Source organism: Pichia kudriavzevii, chromosome 4 (genome assembly GCF_003054445.1).
Source record: "Pichia kudriavzevii chromosome 4, complete sequence".
NCBI classification, from domain to species: domain Eukaryota; kingdom Fungi; phylum Ascomycota; class Pichiomycetes; order Pichiales; family Pichiaceae; genus Pichia; species Pichia kudriavzevii.
The window spans coordinates 594,706-613,976 of NC_042509.1; the positions used below are offsets into that span (position 1 = coordinate 594,706).

The 19,271-nt window shown below is 40.5% G+C and overlaps 13 protein-coding genes across 13 annotated transcripts; 6 read left to right on the forward strand and 7 right to left on the reverse strand.

Annotated features, from left to right (window-relative positions):
- Window positions 1–790: 790 nt before the first annotated feature.
- On the reverse strand, window positions 791–2,395 carry C5L36_0D02920 (uncharacterized protein; the record flags this gene model as incomplete). The annotated part of the gene is made up of 1 exon (XM_029467167.1): window positions 791–2,395. The coding sequence occupies one exon, from the start codon at window positions 2,393–2,395 to the stop codon at window positions 791–793; it is 1,605 nt and encodes a 534-aa protein (XP_029323027.1).
- Window positions 2,396–2,995: 600 nt separating this feature from the next.
- On the forward strand, window positions 2,996–3,940 carry C5L36_0D02925 (uncharacterized protein; the record flags this gene model as incomplete). Its single annotated transcript, XM_029467168.1, has 1 exon — window positions 2,996–3,940. One exon carries the CDS (start codon window positions 2,996–2,998, stop codon window positions 3,938–3,940), a length of 945 nt encoding a protein of 314 aa, XP_029323028.1.
- Window positions 3,941–3,974: 34 nt separating this feature from the next.
- On the reverse strand, window positions 3,975–6,125 carry C5L36_0D02930 (uncharacterized protein; the record flags this gene model as incomplete). The annotated part of the gene is made up of 1 exon (XM_029467169.1): window positions 3,975–6,125. The coding sequence occupies one exon, from the start codon at window positions 6,123–6,125 to the stop codon at window positions 3,975–3,977; it is 2,151 nt and encodes a 716-aa protein (XP_029323029.1).
- Window positions 6,126–6,400: 275 nt separating this feature from the next.
- Window positions 6,401–6,895, reverse strand: C5L36_0D02940 (uncharacterized protein; the record flags this gene model as incomplete). Its single annotated transcript, XM_029467170.1, has 1 exon — window positions 6,401–6,895. The coding sequence occupies one exon, from the start codon at window positions 6,893–6,895 to the stop codon at window positions 6,401–6,403; it is 495 nt and encodes a 164-aa protein (XP_029323030.1).
- Window positions 6,896–7,001: 106 nt separating this feature from the next.
- On the reverse strand, window positions 7,002–7,817 carry C5L36_0D02950 (uncharacterized protein; the record flags this gene model as incomplete). Its single annotated transcript, XM_029467171.1, has 1 exon — window positions 7,002–7,817. The coding sequence occupies one exon, from the start codon at window positions 7,815–7,817 to the stop codon at window positions 7,002–7,004; it is 816 nt and encodes a 271-aa protein (XP_029323031.1).
- A 208-nt stretch (window positions 7,818–8,025) lies between these two features.
- C5L36_0D02960 (uncharacterized protein) lies at window positions 8,026–9,885 on the forward strand (the record flags this gene model as incomplete). The annotated part of the gene is made up of 1 exon (XM_029467172.1): window positions 8,026–9,885. One exon carries the CDS (start codon window positions 8,026–8,028, stop codon window positions 9,883–9,885), a length of 1,860 nt encoding a protein of 619 aa, XP_029323032.1.
- Window positions 9,886–9,929: 44 nt separating this feature from the next.
- On the reverse strand, window positions 9,930–11,072 carry C5L36_0D02970 (uncharacterized protein; the record flags this gene model as incomplete). Its single annotated transcript, XM_029467173.1, has 1 exon — window positions 9,930–11,072. The coding sequence occupies one exon, from the start codon at window positions 11,070–11,072 to the stop codon at window positions 9,930–9,932; it is 1,143 nt and encodes a 380-aa protein (XP_029323033.1).
- Window positions 11,073–11,253: 181 nt separating this feature from the next.
- On the reverse strand, window positions 11,254–12,321 carry C5L36_0D02980 (uncharacterized protein; the record flags this gene model as incomplete). The annotated part of the gene is made up of 1 exon (XM_029467174.1): window positions 11,254–12,321. The coding sequence occupies one exon, from the start codon at window positions 12,319–12,321 to the stop codon at window positions 11,254–11,256; it is 1,068 nt and encodes a 355-aa protein (XP_029323034.1).
- Window positions 12,322–12,472: 151 nt separating this feature from the next.
- Window positions 12,473–13,099, reverse strand: C5L36_0D02985 (uncharacterized protein; the record flags this gene model as incomplete). The annotated part of the gene is made up of 1 exon (XM_029467175.1): window positions 12,473–13,099. The coding sequence occupies one exon, from the start codon at window positions 13,097–13,099 to the stop codon at window positions 12,473–12,475; it is 627 nt and encodes a 208-aa protein (XP_029323035.1).
- Window positions 13,100–13,310: 211 nt separating this feature from the next.
- C5L36_0D02990 (uncharacterized protein) lies at window positions 13,311–14,582 on the forward strand (the record flags this gene model as incomplete). Its single annotated transcript, XM_029467176.1, has 1 exon — window positions 13,311–14,582. The coding sequence occupies one exon, from the start codon at window positions 13,311–13,313 to the stop codon at window positions 14,580–14,582; it is 1,272 nt and encodes a 423-aa protein (XP_029323036.1).
- Window positions 14,583–14,762: 180 nt separating this feature from the next.
- C5L36_0D03000 (uncharacterized protein) lies at window positions 14,763–16,475 on the forward strand (the record flags this gene model as incomplete). The annotated part of the gene is made up of 1 exon (XM_029467177.1): window positions 14,763–16,475. One exon carries the CDS (start codon window positions 14,763–14,765, stop codon window positions 16,473–16,475), a length of 1,713 nt encoding a protein of 570 aa, XP_029323037.1.
- A 166-nt stretch (window positions 16,476–16,641) lies between these two features.
- On the forward strand, window positions 16,642–17,577 carry C5L36_0D03005 (uncharacterized protein; the record flags this gene model as incomplete). The annotated part of the gene is made up of 1 exon (XM_029467178.1): window positions 16,642–17,577. The coding sequence occupies one exon, from the start codon at window positions 16,642–16,644 to the stop codon at window positions 17,575–17,577; it is 936 nt and encodes a 311-aa protein (XP_029323038.1).
- A 275-nt stretch (window positions 17,578–17,852) lies between these two features.
- On the forward strand, window positions 17,853–19,100 carry C5L36_0D03010 (uncharacterized protein; the record flags this gene model as incomplete). The annotated part of the gene is made up of 1 exon (XM_029467179.1): window positions 17,853–19,100. The coding sequence occupies one exon, from the start codon at window positions 17,853–17,855 to the stop codon at window positions 19,098–19,100; it is 1,248 nt and encodes a 415-aa protein (XP_029323039.1).
- Between the last annotated feature and the right edge of the window lie 171 nt (window positions 19,101–19,271).

The following is a 19,271-nucleotide window of genomic DNA, read 5'->3' on the forward strand; positions in this document are numbered from 1 at the left end:
TTTTAAGCTCCCTTGACGGAAACAGCATGAGAATTCCGTGAGATTTTTTTCTTATTTTACTTCAAATAAAAGCCAAATCCTTCTCGGATAAGGCTTCTCCAAAAGATGCTATAACATAAACAAAGCTATAAGACATAGTGACCATAACTTTCCGCCGGGAATTTGAAGGAAATTGGGTGACTGTTATAGTTACCTTTTTTAGCTAAGGTTTGTAATTTTTAAAGTAGATGTTTATTATACTGCTATAACCTTTGCTTTTCTTGATTACTTCTCTATTTAATTGTACCTCGTTCTACTTTACTAATTGCGAAAATTCCAAGTATAACTACAGTGAGAACTTAGAATCAAACCCTAAAAACCATTGTTTACATTGGATTATTCATTTTTATTTAATAGCCTCCATGAACAGCTCTTAAAATTTGTTCATATATGAAGCTTCAAGACTCTGCTTTAATGAACGATTGGTTTGCCTGTTTTGGATGACCTTTATTGAAAAATTTAATTGAGAACATCATTAAAGCCTTCCAGGACATCTTCGGAAGGGCCTTGGTAAAAAAGTTGTTTTCCAAGTTCAATCAATTGCAAACATATTTAAAGGCAAAAATCAGGTGAAGCTATCGCTTGGCCATACACAAAAGCAAGAAAAAAAAATGTTTGCCGAACTTCTCTTCACTCCAGAAACAAGTGTTATATTAAATAGGATAGTTAAAACTGTAAAAATGTGGCCATATATGTGAGTTGAAAAAGAACTAAAGAAACTTCAGCAAATGCCGAGTTTCATAAATAACAATCATATGCGGTTCTGTTTATGCGAAATATGCGACCTATTCCAATGTCTAATATACTCATGGAAACCGTGGGTTTTGTCACCTTTGAGGAAACAGACATTACATCCCTCATAAGGACACCTAAAACCTACCGTTTCGGACCAGATGTTTTTTCCAAGCTTATAGCAAACAAATCCGGATTGTGGAAGCTTTGCTACTTCACCTGACGAACTAATACCATGTGTATTGATAAGATGGCCTCGGTAACACGAATTATTCCGTTCATAGAAAAGTTGATCAAAAGACCGAACATCACTTACTTTACAGAAAGGACAAAGTGAAGGATAATCTCTTTTAAGTCTCTTTCCGGATTCTGTGTATTGTTGCTTCTTATAATATCTTTTAATTTTTGGATCGTAATCGTTCTTCATCTCTGTAGATATATATATATACGCGTCACTACCGTGTTTTTGAGCAAATTCCAAAGTGTATCCATTTGGTGAGTTATAATTTTCGAATGTTTTCAAGTTTGGAAGTGTTGGAACCAACTGTTTTGAGCATCCATAAGATGTTTTTGTAATTTTGAAGCAACCATCGCAAATATGACTTGAATGCTCAATTTTTCTTAAATGAAAAGCATCTTCGAAAACGGTTGGCAAGCAATTCAAAAAAACGTTCTTTTGGAGTAGCTCGTACGTGTCTCTTGGATTGATAATATTCACTGATACGGCGGGTGCTAGTTCCGCACTTTTAAGGGGCGTTTCTAGATTGGGTGAAGATAATGAAACGCCAATGGCTTGGTTTGTGTTTGATACAAAATACTGACCGGGGTGTTCGTTTTCAATGACATTGGCGTTCACTATTTTTTCTTCTTCTCCTCTAGACACATAGTATTGACTACTCATTGTATAGAGTTTATTTGAATCTTCCAGAAGAGCATAATTTGTAATACTTTCTTGTCCTTGTTGGCTAGACATTTGGTCTTCTCTCGATGAATAATCATATTTAGATTCAAACAAACACGTAATCAATGGCTCACTTTTAAGAGAAAGCAACTTGGAACCAATCTCTTCTGATCCTGTCCTAGTGCTTTCGTTATTCCGTGCGATACATTTTGTTTTGTAGTGATTTAAATCCAAAGAATTGCAAGTTAAATCAGTTGGGTTCGCTGTTTCAACATATTCGTTATTCAACTGACTTAAAATATTCAGGGATTGTCTAATAACGGAAAGTTCATTTTTGGGTAAGTGTTTATTATCGTTACTGAGGTCATATTGTTGAAGGTTGTAGTTATGTATAGTATTATTTGGAGTATTGTTCTCGAATGCTTCATTGGTACTGATAGTAGTTGAAGAGCTATGATACTGCCAATTTTTCCAGCATGTGTCATCAGTTTTTGTTGGTGAAATCATAGTGGCTATCTGTGTACCCATTCCATCATAGCTTCTTAAAAATGGAAGACTGTTTGCTTCCGTCAGTACTTGTTCAAAGTAAGAAAATGAGTCTGTAAACTCATCAAAAGAATCACTTGCAGCTGGGTCAAAGTTTGAAGCACCTTCAAGAGATATTTCCCTATAATGCAATTTTTCAGAAACTTCCTGTTGACTAGTACTGTGGAACTCAGGCATATTCCTTTCTGCTGTTTAAAAGGTAGCAATGCCAATATGAGCTTTAGTTTAGAAATAAACAAGCAATGAACGGTGAAGCACTGACAGTAAAAAGGAAAGGCAGATAAATTCCTAAACGGAAAAACCTTCCTGTTTTATTACCGATAAAGGATTCTGAAAACAACAGAATATCAACAAAAAGGGTAACATTATATTGTAGAAGAGTTCCAGACACTGAATAAGCAGAAAATCTGCCGATATACGCTGGTCCCTTCCCTTTCTTCCCCCCCCCTCCTTAAACTAAACAATTGGTGCTAGTGTAAATATGACTGTTATTATTATAAACCTTTCCAGATGCAAGATGATTACTTTAGTTGTTAAAGTAAATGTACAAAATTATTTCACTCATTATTAGCTGTATGGATTTTTATAGTTCTTATAATCCTTGTGCTTACGTAATCATTCCCGACCCGGATCTGCTTTTTCCATGAGCCGGGACAATATTTCACTTTTCCCCAGCATGGGTCCCTACAGATAATAACTTTACCGGAATAGTTTTCTCGTATTGGCGGAACCAGACCATTCAGAGTTTGGTAGAAGTAGGGTGATACAATAAACAATATGTTGAAGGCCTTTACTTCTCTTTTCAAAAACTCAGGAGGGAAAGTGACACCTAAGATTGTGTTGACCCCGGAGATACTCAGTAGTAGAGAAGGTGTCACGAACAAGCTCAAAGATCTCTATAGTACACAGATCAAGCTGTTAAGTTCTAAAAGAGATGCTAAGATACCTGTTGTGAATCACTATGTTGAACTGCTGGAACAGTATGAGAAACAGAATGAAGAATTGCACAAGCTAAACCCCTTAGATGAGGGATTATCCCAGGAATCATTCATTGAACTACTTGATAATCAACTGTCGGTTAAAGTGGAAGAATTGGCAAAAATTAACTCAAAACTCTCCTTTGAAGATCTAAGCAATTTAAATGCAGTATATAGTGACTCAATAGATAGGTTTTTTTGGGATTTCCACACAAACCGTATAACATCAACCTACACATTAAAGGAATACATTGACCCAGAGCCACTAATGAAAGTGCACGATGCACGAAGTATCGTTGAACAATCGATTCAAACAACATCACAGATATTATCTTTGAACGACTATCCCGTGCCTACGTTTGAGATAGATTCCATACCTTTGAAAGTCAAATGTGTTGCTCCCCATCTTATACATATTATGTTTGAATTGTTTAAGAATTCAACACTACCATCCATTTCGAGGAAAAAGCCAATTATTGTTCGTGTTACTGATGAAGACGGATTTGTGATGTTTGAAATAGCTGATCGTGGAGGCGGTATGCCGGACTCTTCATTGGATAAAATTTGGCAATTCCATTATACCACTTCAAAGATCAGTGAGCGTGATCCGATTCACGGATTTGGCATGGGATTGCCATTATGTAAAGTGTTTGCGGATTTTAATAGTGGAAAACTATCAATGGTCAACCATGAACACTTTGGCGTCTCTGTATTTTTGAAAATTCCAAGAGCGTTTAAAGACTAATATCCATTTTATAAAATTATATACTGTACACACCTCAGAGATATAAAATCCTTGTTCTCCTCTTGATCATTTTTGACATTTGCTCTTCCTTCTCAGCCTCCTCTATTTGATACATTAACTCATTGGCATCAGCTTCACACATAACCTCACCTCTGAATAAGAAATAATCACCTTGAACGTTCAAACCACAAATTACACATTTTAGACAATCGATGTGGAATGCCTCATTGATATCATTTTGTAAACATTCTCCTTCAACACCTTTATTGCAAATTTGACATAGCGAACCATTAAGTTCATGAAAATGTTCTTCGCAGTATGGCTGGTTATTAAAAACATAACATGAACTGCCCTTACTAAATTTGGCACCACATTTATAACATCCAAAACATTTCCTGTGCCACTGTCCAGATAGCTGGTGGTCCTTTGACCAGATCTTCTTTTCTGATTCCAAAATATTATGGCCACATTTTCTACATGGACCTTCTCCCGGTGGATAGTAGAGTTCGGCTTCCTCAAATTGAGAAGTTGATGTGAGATCTTGGGTTTGTTTACTATCATTTGTAACCTCAATTGCATGCCTATGTTGCAATTCGTCATGCTGGGGGACCTGTGTTATATCATGAGTTATCTTATCATAGTGAGTATCTTCTGGCGAGGTTGTTGTGGACCGAACATCATTTTGGTAATCATTGACATCTGAAAATAAAGCGGAAGGAGATGGAGTTTTAAAGTGGCGAGGAGGTACTTGAATATCCAAAGAATTTAAGCCAAAAGTAATTCCATTAATATCTGATGAATTGTGGGGAGTTTCAAAGTCAGCTGTTTTCAAATTCAGCCCAGGCTCGTGCTCATCTTCATAATCTTCATAATCTTCCCCACCTGACTCAATTTCTTCAACCTTTGCAAATGGATTAACCGATTCTGTTTGCGAGGACTGTTCGTAGTTGTTTGTAATTTCATCATCGGTATTATGGAATGCTGAAAGTTGTTGGTAATCAACAGCATTTTCAAATGGTATCGTTTCATCATATGTATCTTGATCTTCATCATTATCATTAATGACCAATGCCGGAATCTTAGTTGTTTCGATCCTTGAATCTTCAATTTCACCCTCCTGGATTATAGACATCTCATTTGCACCAGATTTGGAATCATGCTTGTACTCTTGCTCATATTCTGGTTCATCATCTAGGCTTTCCAAGTTATATATTTTCATATCTTCAGTGTGTAAAGTACTGATTCTCTTAATGTGAGCATCATTTGGAAGCGGATGATAATTCTGAAACTTAGACTCTAAGGAATCGTGTTTAAAAGAATCACGTAAATTGGCCAGTCCTCCTAAAGAATCTTGGGAATCAGTTGATTTGTGTGCTATACTACTATTTTCCGAGTCAGTGATAGATGATATATTGGTAACTTCTAGCTGAGGTGTTTCAAGTTCAGTTGGTTGTGGTTCGAGTTCATCGGCTGCATCGGAATCAGAGTCAGGTTCAGAGTGATACGGTCTTGGCCCTGCTATCTTTGGTAAAGATCGTCTTGGAGGTATTTCTATTATTGGCTCACTTTGTTTCTGCCATTGCGATTGAATTATATGTTGTTGTTGTTGTTGTTGTTGTTCCTGATTTTGATTATGATTAGAAGGAACAAATTCACCCACCATGTCATGAACTACTAATGGCTGAACTATTGTTTCATTCGAAATATTACCAAGATTCATATCCAAAGATGGAGGAGCAATGTCAGGAATTTGAGGCATCGTAGTAAAGGACCCTGTAGAGGATTGGGATTCTATCTTTAATTTCTCACGTGCATAATGAACCGGTGATTTGGAATTTGTAGGAGAGTGATTTTTCAATAAATCTGGAGTTGATGTATTCAATGGAGCTGTGGTAAAATTTCTCATTTTAGGCGGTCTTGGCAGAGAATTTGTTGATACATTATCATTTCCAGAAACACGATAACCTTTAGGGGCGTTTAAGCTATTCAACGGTACAGATACACTCCTAGTATTATGCGGAGGCTTATAGACATCAAACCCTGCCCTCTCCATGACTCCCCGAACACGTACTTTAGTTGTCAAGGGTGGGAAAGCTGAATGGAATTTAACCTGAGGGCTCTTGGTTTTCAGAAAATCAGGGAGTGAATTCAGTTCAAGTTTTTGATCGGATGCTGAGTACGACATTGCCTTTATGAAATCGTCAGGATTATTCTGCTTGGCTTAGAAGTATCGTAAGGAACTGGAGGAAGATGTAAAGGGTTGTTGATGAGGTTGGAGTGTAGATGTTGTAGGGCCAGATGTGTGCAATCCAGTTAAAAAACGCACAACAGGAGAGATCAACGAGGCACAACGGTAGACGTAAACAGATGAATTGGGTCGGGATTAAAATAAACAGAAATCCACTCTAAAAAAAAAAAAAATTCATTTAAAAATCACCTAAAAATTTTTTGGACATCGACTTAATCGGATCTTTCAAGTAGCGCGTTCTTCTCATGAAATTTGAGCGGGTTTTTAGCCGTCAATGCATAAGCACATTCAATAAGTAAGGTGATTAGGGCACAGGCGATATAGACATCAACGAAAAATATGGTCCCTAAAGATAGAAAAGATAGGTTCAATAATCCATCGAAGAGGAATTTAAAGTATTCTAGAAGATGCAAGATTCCACTTTGTAATGGATTTGAAATTTCTCTAACGTGGACACTCTTTGAACAGATTTTCCCCTCTCCTTTCTCTTTGACAACTTCTTCGGTGGGGTTCCCAATTATGCTATCAGCTAGTGTTGTAGTTGCAGGTGTAGAGACTATGGCAGAGTACGCTGAGAGAGCGCTGACTCCGTCATCTTCCGCATCAGAGAGGCCATCACTGAAACCGCTCCCGATACTGCCAATGCTATGTGGGATTAGCGGGACTGTTGAAGAACATTCTGGCATATACGTTTCCTCGTTATTCATTATAGTAAGACGGAATATGTTTGTAAATAAAGAGAAACAAGTGGAAGTTATACCTATAGAGAAAAAGAACGGAGTACTTGCTCTAATACAAGGATATCCATCCATACTACAGTGGAATTGCTGAAGGCTCATGAGTATCTCGAAATTGATCCTCGCCCTCCCCGCGCTGAGCCGCCATAGTGGTGAGCCTCTTATATATAAGGGCACTCAAAGCCGCAAAGGCTGCACCGGTACCTATTAGAAAGAGAAGACGGACACTTGTTGGGATTGATCCTGGAGTACCTTCGCCAATGGATGCAAGTTGGATCCCCATAAAGATATGGAGAAGGTATTTGGGCGAAGAAATGATACATGCTATAAGGAAAGTCCATGTGTTAAGCCCTGGAACACATGCGAGAGCTCCATTAGTGAGGGAATAAGGAAGAGGACTCAACTTCACAAGTAGGAGTGCAAATGTCTCTTCAAGAAACGATGTACTTTCGTTGGTGATTGCAGAGACTGCAACTTGCAAAGACGGATGAAGAGCCACCAGACGTTTGGCCTTCTCTTGGAGGAAAACTCTGCAAGTTACCATGGACAGTGTTGACATGACCGACGCGACGGTTCCGACAAGAAAAATTCCATTCCATCCATATACAGCCCCCACAAGAATAGCCAATGTTGAGAAGCCAGCCAAGGGGGGGAAGGAAACAACTGACAACAAGACTCCAAAGAGTGCACGACCACGCCACCCTGATTGTCTGAGTGTTTCTGCATAGTCAAGAACAAGTGCAGTAATGCGTCCGTGAAAGATAACAACCACAAAAGCACAAGCCAAATTAACAACGGCAAGGCATCCGAGAGCTATCTTCCCCTTTGTTGAGAGACCGGAATACCATTCACGGGCCGTAGTTAAGGCCTCCTTATAACGAATGTTGTTCATTATGATTATGGTGAAAAAAAAAGATGTGGATACTATCTAATTTGGATATTTATAGAGGATAATCATTGAGCTTGATTTGTACAAGAAAATTTAGAACCTCTCGCAGTATTTGAAATGCTGGAGTTCTATATCCAATGTAAAAATCTCAATGCACCTACCACTTGCACCATTCGATTAATACGTCTAGCAAAAAGTAAAATTTGGGTAAATGATGCGTTTGTTTCGAGCTCTACAACATCGGTATACCCGTATGAAGCGTTTCCGTGTGCCCAAATGGATCACGACTCTCATCAATGTGATTTTGATATATTTTTCTTACAAGGCTTTGGTCATAACCTATGAATCATACTCTCTAGATGAACCTCTTTGGCATGTGACAAAGCATCATTTGAACAAGCCTTTTTACCCGCCAAATGACTATTTTGCTGGTGGATCTAAGAAACCATTGAAACATTCTAATATCAGAGTCATGCTTCAAAACGAACATTACAAATCACTAGTTGCTTCCGAGCTCAACTATACCAGCTATTTCGAAGACCTTGAAGAAACAGTATATTCATTAGAACCACTGCAATATACAGGTGATTTCCAATCATTTATGGAAAGTTATACATCCCGATGCAGGAATCTGTCCTTATCATTTTCACATCCCGAACGCAGTATAACGAACAACGGTAAGCCTGTCATTTGGGATACGATTTTTCTTGATAATCCCTATGAGACTTTATCAAGAAACGATCTATTGATTATGAGCTTTGATGAGATTTTCCTCCATGACTTGTCTTTAAAGCACGAAGGAATTATACAAAGTTTACCATCTGGAAATCAGAAGTATTTTTCAAATTCAGGATATGTAGTTATAGGTGGTGGCATCTATTCATGGTATGCTTTACTTACCATCCAAACTCTGAGAAATTCGGGTTCTTCATTGCCTGTGGAGGTGATGATTCCTAGCAATAATGAAATCGATGAAGAGTACTGTCAGCTCCTGACTAGATGGAATGCTAAATGCATCTCCTTTGAAGATATATATGGGCCCACAGTTCTGTCCCTTGGTGTTAGAGGGTACCAATTAAAGGCTATGGCTATAATTGGCTCTTCATTTTCTAATGTCTTGTATTTAGATTCGGACATACTTATCTTGAAAAACCCTGATAAACTATTTACCTCTACCGTATTTGAAAAGTTTGGCTTTATTACGTGGCCTGATTTCTGGAGACGTACAACTTCACCGCTCCTATACGAGACGATAGGACATGTTGGAGGTAGTGTGCGATTTCTTAACGACTTTTGGAGTGGCAGGAAGGGTGAAAACTACCATGACAGGCAAGGAACTTTAGCAGAGTGGTCTACCGAGGCTGGTCTGCTTCTCATCAATAAAGCAACACATTTTTCTATGCTACTGCTTGCACTATACTACAACCTAAATGGCCCTGCTGGTTACTATCCACTATTGTCGCAAGGAGGTGCAGGAGAAGGTGACAAGGAGACATGGGCCCTATCCGCACTCGTACTAAACTCCACACATTGGCAAGTTAATAAATACCCAGGGAAAACATACGGTACATGGATGAAGAATGTCAATTGGTTTGTTGACAGCGGAATTGTTCAGTTTGATGCTGAGGATGATTTCTATGGTATTTCCCACTTGAATGAATACCATAATGAGTGGGAAAGTGAAATCAATTATAATTATGATTACATGTTTGGGAAACACGCATACCAGATGCAAGAGGTTATACCACCGAAGAGTGGGGTGCCCATAAAGGAACCACGGAAAATGTTTTATCACCTCCACTCGCCAAAGTTAGATCCATGGGATTACGTTTTAGATAACCTATTCGTTGATCGTAGCAACAGACCTTTAAGGAATTTTGGAACTATAGAGGATCTTGGCTGGGATTTGGAAAGATGGATTTGGGAATACATTGAGCAAGTGTTATGCCATGAGAGTGAGGTTAATCATGCACTTCAAAATATGCAGTGTTTCAACGGTAGGGATTTTAAGAGAGTGTGTACCGAGGACGGTAGATTAAAGTCTCGTATTGAGTGGTTGAAGAAGAACTAATTAGCGCATTAGGTATATATATATATATGTATATATTCTGAAAGTCAATTGAATACGTTTTCTACCTTCCATTTTGTACCTTTAACACCCCTGACCATTAGATCCATAGTCAATACCTTTTTATTTTCTTTTCCCAACTGAACCTCTGCAACAGGAACTGTCTTCACATAAGTAAAACCCAACTTCTGGTAGATCTTTCTGTTACGCGGGTGTGAAGATTCTAGATATAAGGGAGCTCCACGCCTATTTCGATACTTCATACTTTGTTGACGATCGTACTTGGACAATATGTCATCATCACCGTCTTCGTTATCTGTATTGCTATTACTGTGTTCCTTATTATACCAAGACGAATGTGCAGATTCCGTATCGGAAAACGACGAATACCCTGAGTAATCAGTGATATTGTCGGAATCCAAATCAAACTGAAAATGAAACGAATTTATCTCCGAGTCGAGCCTTGAGTTCTCATCACTTGAGCCAATATATCGATCATCTCCACTGTTTATGATTTCTTCATCGTCGTCATCGTCATCACCATTTGTATCTTTCTCCACAATGTATCTGTCTATGTAATTATGGCATACAAATTCAACTAATTTCCTAGCTAGCCCTTTACCCCGACCTTTAGGAATAGCACCGATATCGGATAAATACCAAGATTTATTAAGTTGGTCTCCTAAAACTTCTTCCTTTAACTGGTCCAGCAGTTTCCATTGCTCATCAAAGACTCTTCTTCTTGTTTCTTTATTGGCCAAATAGACAAATTTTAGATACCCGGTTTGGTACATAGTCCATAGATGTGAAAACAAGCTTCGACTCGTGCTTGATTTCTCGTCCTTTTCAGGTTTCTGGAAACATGCAACAGCTAGAAACGGTGCCTGTGGATCACTTTCTTCGGCTTCTCGATCTCGGACTGCCACAAGTAGACCATTCATTATTGTCGAATATGCAGTTGCCTCAAACAATGCCAAGTCTAGCTGTTCCTTGGTGGTTGTGTCGGAGAGCCCCGAAGTAAGGTAATTCACATACAGGTCGTCCTGAAATGCAATCTGTAATGTTCTCGCAGCCTTCTTATAGTTTTTTATAGAGAGGACTTCCACCGTGAGAGATTCGTTCACTGAAGCAGTGGTGGGGGGGTTGCATGTGCTGTCTTTCTTAAAATAACTGTTCAACGCTGAAAACATTGTCGCCTAATGTTGTGTGTTACTATATGCAACACCCTCTTGCTGGTGGATGTTGAGAATAGTCAACCAGGCAGAAATGACATGAATTTATACTATTTTGTACATTTCCATTAACCGCGGTGTCGAATTTTTTTTTCCACTTTATCAAATGACTTGTCTATCTTTGAAGCCTGTTATCTATTCATTTGGAAGCTCTAGGGTATTTCTCTTCCGCTAAACGAATGGCAACGGCAATTGTCTCATAGACATTTTCCCACTCCCTCTTTATCGGAGAGCAACTACATTCAACAAACGCAGCATTCCATTTTCTGGCCAATTCACGGCCTTCCTCAATAAGTCTGGGAGACGCCAATGGCGAATCAATATGTGTACACACAAGAACTATGGGCGGCATCCCTGAACTCGACATCATTGCAACCACTCCTGGGACAGTTGCGTCTGCTTCTCTCTTGAACCGGCTCGAGAAGGAATGTTTTACCTCTGTTTCCCCACCGGTTTTCCAGCCCTCATTATAAACGGTCCATTCCTTCCATGCATCCTCAATAGAATCATGGACTGCACGGACAATGTCTAACTGTGTGGCTGTCTTTCTTGTAGGAGTGCTCTGGGAGGCCTCGTAGGCTGGCGGAAGTGGGTCCTGCGGAACGCAACTATAGGTGAGAATATATCCGTCCATGTATCCATTCATGTCACTAATACCGGAACCAATGATAAGGGGTTTCACCCGAGACCGGTAGTTGGTGTTGTATCCATTGGCCAAGTTGTTTAAAACATCCTTTGAGAGTCTGCAGTCGAGAGACTTCTCCAAGAATGGAATCAAGTCGTCGGCTTCCACACCCGGGGTGTCGATCAATTCCACAACAATAGGCTCCCTCTCCTTGGGAGACACCGTTGTTGGACCCGGGTGGCCGTTCGGTTGGGCCATTATATCCTTGCGTTTCAATTTGTCAATCTGCTTCCTTTCCAGCTTGCGTAGCATGTACTCTGGTAACATAATTGAACTCTTCTTGTCGTTGGTGACCCCCACTTTGGAGAGATCATTTAAGGTGGAAACCGGATCTAGTAGAACTCCTGCTCTCTTGTTTGGCGGCTGGAATTCAACCAAGATGGGTGAGTTGTACAACGTTGGATAGTAGTTCTCAAGAGTCATGTTGTTTGAAAGGATGGAAACCAATGACGATTTAGAGGAGCCATGTGGCCCTAGCAATGCAAACCTAAGTGGTTTGCCGAGGTCTCTCTTGGTGTGCATTGGTGTTTCTATGGACTTCCACTGGCACTCTTCCTCAAAGGAATGGGCAGCCCAACCTTGACCACTCAAAGTGTTCAAGAAAAATACAAAGTAAAAAATTCACAATACACCCCTCACACTTCTCTTGACCCTCTGGGCCTCTTCATCGTGTTCAACTGGTTCGTTTCTTGTCTTCTCTCCCATACTGAAACGCCTCTCTCCATGCATGCGGCACAGATCCATATATGAAATCCAGAGAGACCCGCATTGCCCTCGGTAGGTACTCGTCCTTGCCGCCGTCTCGTCTATAATAGAGCATGATTCCCCCCCACACGAGACCACACCCCAAGGTCCACGACATGTCTCTGGCCTTCTTCCTGTAGCGGTCCGGAACAGCAGCATTGACCACATCTCTCCCCAGGGCAAGCACGAGTCTGGATAGCGTGTACATGGTGATTTGCTCCAAAATGGCATCGTTCAACATCCGTCTCCTCCTGTTGACGAGTCCCCCATACACAAGACACCCTCCGAGAAACCCTGCAATGAAATCCGCCACGGGCTTGTCGACCCGTCTCTTCAGAACCGTCTTCACCACCCTGAACACTATTGCAAAGACCGCTAGAATCTTACCATGGTCCACCCCGAGCCGCATCGATTTCCACACTCCCTTCAACAGCTCATGTGGACGAGGTAGGGTCGCCACGTTGTATGCCAATGAGTGGAGAAACCTGATCCTATACCCATAAATAAGTGCATTCTGTACAGCACGTAGTATTGCTTCCAGCAATTCGTTATCCATCGTTGCTAGAGAAACCCACTTTTGACCTTATCCGTAGTAGAAAAAAAAACAATCAAGCTGGGGAAACAATGTTTCATAGAGCCTCCACCTTATCTTTGGCTCTCTCAATGATCAACACTTTTTTTTTTTCCTCTCCTCATTTTCAACATTGTTTCTCCATTCTGCTGGTCCTTGTAGCTGCTCCTTTCTCTTTTGAAGAAGCCTAGACACAATGCTCTGGGACACTTACACAGATTGTCCGGTTGTTGTTGAGAGTCGGCTGTTCTCTGTGCCCTTAGTCCACGATACCCCCAATGATGAGACAATCACCGTGGGAGCCAAACTCGTCTCTAGACAATATACCCCGCATTCTAAAGACAAGTACATTCTCTACTTGCAGGGAGGACCTGGTTATTCGTGTCCGTTTCCCTCAAAAACAAGCCCTGTATTCCTGGAACCGATGCTAAGAAGAGGGTACACTGTTGTGCTGCTGGACCAACGGGGCACGGGACTTTCCGAGCCCGTGGACGTGGGGAGCCTCGTTGATGGGAAGACGCCGGAAGAACAGCTCGAGTACATCCTCAACTTCAGGGCAGACTCGATTGTAAGGGACGCAGAAATGATTAGGAAGATACTCCTTGGAGAAACACAATGGTTGTTGTTGGGGCAGTCGTATGGGAGTTTCTGCTCTCTGTGCTACTTGTCGATGTTCCCAAAGTCCATCAAATGCGTGTTTCTCACTGGTGGTGTTCCGCCTCTTCTATCCACTAGGGCAGAGGTTGTTAACAGTCAGGTTGAAAACATGAGAAAACGTTGCCAGGCATATTTTTCCAAGTACAAAGAAGATAGAGAGCGTCTTGACGGAATCCATAGATACTTGGACAACAACAAGGTATATCTCCCCAATGGAAGTCAATTGACCGTGGCTCGATTTAAAGGTGTAGGCTCTTGCTTTGGGGTTACTGGTGGTGCATTATATATACATTCTCTCATCACCACCATGGCGTTGGAGATCCAGGCCTTGAATTCACTCACTTATAATACAAAAAACTCCATAATGCAATGCTTTGGATCAGAGACTAATATCCTATATTTTCTATTCCAGCAGGTCATATACATGAACGGTCCAGGACATCTGGAAAGGTTTTCGCAAGAGATGTTTGATGAGTTACCATTCACTATAGAAATGTTTCACTCTGAAATGCTGACTGATCCCGTGTTCCAGCCACTAGCGCCGTTGGTCGATGAACTGTACAGGTTTTCCAATTGGAAACAGATTTGGGACCTTGAAAGCCTCAAATCCATTAGGTGGGATGATATTCCCGTTGTAGCGGCTTCCTTTGTTGGTGACATCTATGTGGATTTCAACTTGGGACAACGCCTGCATTCTCTTTTCGAGTTCAAAGACTTGATCACCAATATCCATTGTCACGATGGCGTCAAGGCAGACCCAAATATCGTTGAGCAGTTGTTCCATCTCTTGGAAAACGGTAATTACATGTAAGAATAGCGGTGCCTCTTGGTACATATTTAGACTAACAAAACCTAGATACTACAATTTACCGGTTTTTGGATTCGGCCGATAGCTTTTTTCCCCGTTGGTATACGGTGTATTTAAATAGTTTCTTCATCCCTCTTTTATTTGTCCAAAACATGCTCTTACCATATTCCTTCTACTGAGAAGATGTTGATTACCGAAACCACTCCTTTAGTGGGTGTCCAAAAACCTTATACATTAAGTGAACCCCGGGACGTTGAGAATGCAAATATTGTCCCCAACAAGGGACCATTCCATGACGTCGTTAAACCTGCAAATCTATACATGATTATTGCATCGTTGTGGTTAGGAACCTTCCTGTCCGCGGCAGATACCACTATTGTATCTACAACGGCAAATACCATAGCTTCCTCAATGAATGGATCTGAGAAACTCAGTTGGATTGCCACCTCTTACCTCCTAACAAACACAATTTTCCAACCGTTAGTTGGTAGAATCAGTGATGTGTTTGGACGTCGGACTGTCCTTATATTTGCACAATTCTGGTTTGCATTGGGATGCTTATGTTGTTCCCTCTCCCAGTCAGTCACACAATTTGCAGTTGCTAGAGCTTTGGCTGGAATTGGAGGCGGAGGTATGTCTGCATTATCCTCCATTATAGCCACCGATATCATTCCATTGGGAGAAAGAGGCATGTTTCAAGGTTATGCTAATCTTCTCTATGGTCTTGGACAATTTACAGGTCCAATATTAGGTTCGGCGTTTGTGGCATACGATGAAGAATCTGGATGGAGATGGATGTTTGCAATCCAAGTTCCGTTTGTCGTGCTTGCCGGAATTTTGGTCTTTGCTAATGTTCATGAATACAGACAAGACCAAATGAAGGACGTTGATATGAAGAATCGATTTGCTTTGGAAAACCTAAAAAAGATCGATCTACCTGGTTCCTTTCTGTTGAGCTGCACTATAGTTTCTTTGTTGATGATCTTCAATGCGCAATCTCTGGAACAAGTCTTACTTTATCTTGCGTTTTTGTTTATTAGTGCTACGGCATTTGCACTAGTTGAAAAATATATAATGACGGTCCGTATTATTCCACCTTCCGCATTCCAGGGAGTTTTGCGAATCTCAGCCTTTATTGTCTTCTTTGCTGGTGGATCCATTGCTGGTATTGGATACATAACCCCATTGTATTTGCAGATTGTTCATGATTTTTCTCAATTTCAACTAGGTATATTTAATTCAATCTCCATCTTTGCTGCTCCTCTGGGCTCTCTGAGTGCCGGGTGGTACCTAAAGCAAGACCCCAATGTTAGCACAGCGACCATAATTGAGAGGTCCATCAAACTATCGATGCTCTCTTGTTTAGCTCTTTTTACGGGGTTCAGCCTAATCTTATTTCAAACTGTGACACTAAAACCGACAATATCTAGAAGCAACCTTACGTTTGGAACATATGCAGAATTATCTGTTATTCTTCTTGGGTCTTGTATCTCTGCTGTTGGCTACGGTGCATTTTTGGTAGCAATTCTTATTCTTGTTGTTGGTATTGTTGGTGTTAAGACACAGGCTACAGTTACAGGTATGAATTATATGTTCCGGTCAATGGGACAATCATCAGGTGTTGGAATTTCTCTTGGCCTTTACAACCTGAATGTAGTTCGATCCCTAGCCAAATATTTCCAAAAGGATGTGGAAAATGGCCACTCCATTTTGAATAAATTAACTAGCTCAACTGCTTATTTGAGAAAAGGTATGCCTTCTCAATATTTGTCCGATGTGCTTCTTATTTACAAGCAGGCAATCTACTATTCGGTAGCAGTTGTATTTGGAGCTGGTAGTATTGCCTTTCTGTTCAGCTTAATGCTCCATTCATTCCACAGTAACCAAGGAAAATAGCTAATAGGATAGGCACATGTTCCGTTCTGGTTTACTAGTTGCAGAAAACTATGTACTTTGTGAGCTTTATAGATTTGAATATAAGAAACTGGAACCCCCTCAAAGCAGGATGGGAAAAAACACACTCACAAGGATTATCAGTTTGTGAGTCATGGAAAATATCTAAATGCCTGAGTCCTTACTCCAGAAAGTTACAGTATATACATGCACATGTACATATACACATACATTACTGAGTTGGACTTACTCGTCTACCACAAATCCAGGCATGAGTGAGTGTTCTGTATACGAATTACCTCCACTGAGAGGCTTTGTTCTATCTATAGGACTTGGTGTTCTAATTTTCGGCACGTATGTCCCGCAACACATTCGAATCTTGAAAAGACGGACCAGTGAAGGGCTCTCACCCAGCTACATTCTCCTTGGTTCAGCGGCCAGTGTGGCTTCACTAATCAATATTTTCATCTTCACTATGCCTGCTAGAAGGTGTTGTCCGATACTGACTCGCTACGAATGCATGAGTTCCCTGAGTGGGTTCTGCCAAATCTTAATCCAGACAAGTGGCAGTTTGATCATCTTCCTCTTGTGCATATTTGCAACAAGGGAGTCGCTGATAGAATCCCGTGCTGATTTACTGCAAATACGAAGAAACTTCAAGATACTCATAGGATATGTCCTCGCAAATGTAGTTACCTACGAGTATATTATGCTAAGTTCCTTGTCAGATGATAATTTGAACAGGATGTTCCAATTGGCCAATCTAAATGGCGTTGCTTCCATGTTAATGGCACTGATGCAGTATATCCCGCAGCTTTTCACTACCTACAGCTTAAAACACCCGGGTTCTCTATCCATCCCAATGCTGTGTCTTCAGGCTCCTGGGGGGATGTTGTGGTCATACAGTCTCTGGGTGAAAACGAACTCTCAATGGAGTTCGTGGCTTCCGTATCTTGTTTCAGCAGTGATGCAGACGTTCTTGCTGTGTATGTGTCTCTACTTCAAGCATGTCTATCCCACCGAATTATTAGAAACAATAGAGGAACAGCTTATCGCCGAGGAGAATTTGCATGCTGGGTATAATACCCTCTCTAAGAATATATAAACCTTTTGCTGTACTCTGTTAAAGATTTTCGTTTGCCTATTTATGGCACACTTGGCATTATTGAAGGACATCATATATGAGGGAAAGGAAATAAAGAGATCAACGCCAAGGGTTCTCTCCAAAGTGAAGAGGCTTTGATTTCGTTTGCGGAAAGATGAGGAAAAAACTATAAAATGAGGTGTCTGTCCCGGTAGAGCCCCTTACTTTATCTATAGAGCCTTCCATGGCTTCGTTCTGTGAGCATCTTAACGAGTCAATTAGAATTAGAATTAACAATGTCATTTGATAACAATCTGGAAGGATTTAACACCTGTCAAACTATGTGGTATACCTTCTGGAATCCGGACACCGAATCCTTCACTTGCCAAACGCCCTGCCATGAATCCAGAGGTAACTACTTCAGTTGCTACTCCCAGGGCGTGGCTTTACATGCAATTGCAGATTCAGTTAGTGTATATAAGGACTTGACCCTGCCTATTGTAGAGCCAGCGGTGAAAGCCACGCTTAAGTTCAGAAATCCAAAATATGGGGCTTATTCTGTCAGTTCGCATGGTAAGGAGAATTCGGGTGATGACGATATCAACTATGACGACAATGCGCATCTGTTGAGAGCATTCATTGAGCTCTACGAGGCAACCGGCAATAAGAAGTACCTACAAATGAGCAAAGAAATTCAAAGGTTTATGCTTGGTGGAATCAAGGAACATGAAACATGGAAAGTTAAAGGCTGTATGTGGCATGTCTCTAGAAAATATATGGCTACTATTTCCAATTCAGTTGGTGCTACAGGTGCCATGAAAATGATTAAGTATGCCGAGAGTAAAGAGGAGGAGCAGCAGTTGTACCAATTTGCCAAAACATGTCTAAATTTTATTTTTGAATTGATGCTCGATAAGAGTGATGATGTGATCATGGACGGTGTGGGCATTGATAGCACTACCATCGATAAAAGTAAGTATAGCTACAACCAAGGCTCTACGTTAAGTGCCTTGTGTTTGATGTACACGTATGATAAGAATCCTTACTGGAAAGAGATGGCTGATAGGGTTGTTGACGGTTGCATCAACCCGCACAAAACGTTGTTTGATAGAGATTACAAAGATATGAACAAAAGGTTCTTACACGGTGTAAGTTATTTTAACCAGTTATTAATTGAAGGTGTGGTTGATTATGCACTCACGTTTCAAAAAGAAGCAAAGCCTGAGGTTCTCGAACAATGTAAGTTCCAGATCGCTCGACACTTGAGCTATTTCAGAAAGTACTGCTATGATCCAAAAGATAAACTATACTTTATGAATTTCGACATCTACAAAATTGATCATGATACTTACAAAATGTATAAAGAAATATTTGGAGGAGATAAACCATATAATCCTGATCCAAGAGAGAGGGCTAAAAATATGGATGATACTCCAGTGGACCAAAGGCCAGCCGTTAAAACTTTGATAGGTGCTGCTGCTGCTGCTCACATATTTTTCCAAGGTGGAAGACTTCTTCCGAAGATGGATCCAGTTGAAGTTTAACCAGCTGTTGATAAAATAAGAGTTTTATTGTTCATTTCCAGGTGTTTTTTCATTTTTCGTTTTTCGTTTTTCATTTCTTGCTTTTTATTCTTACTATTACTTTTGTACTACATGTCCATCTGTTATTTAAAAGAACAAAGATTCTATAATATACACGAGAGTATCTTCAAC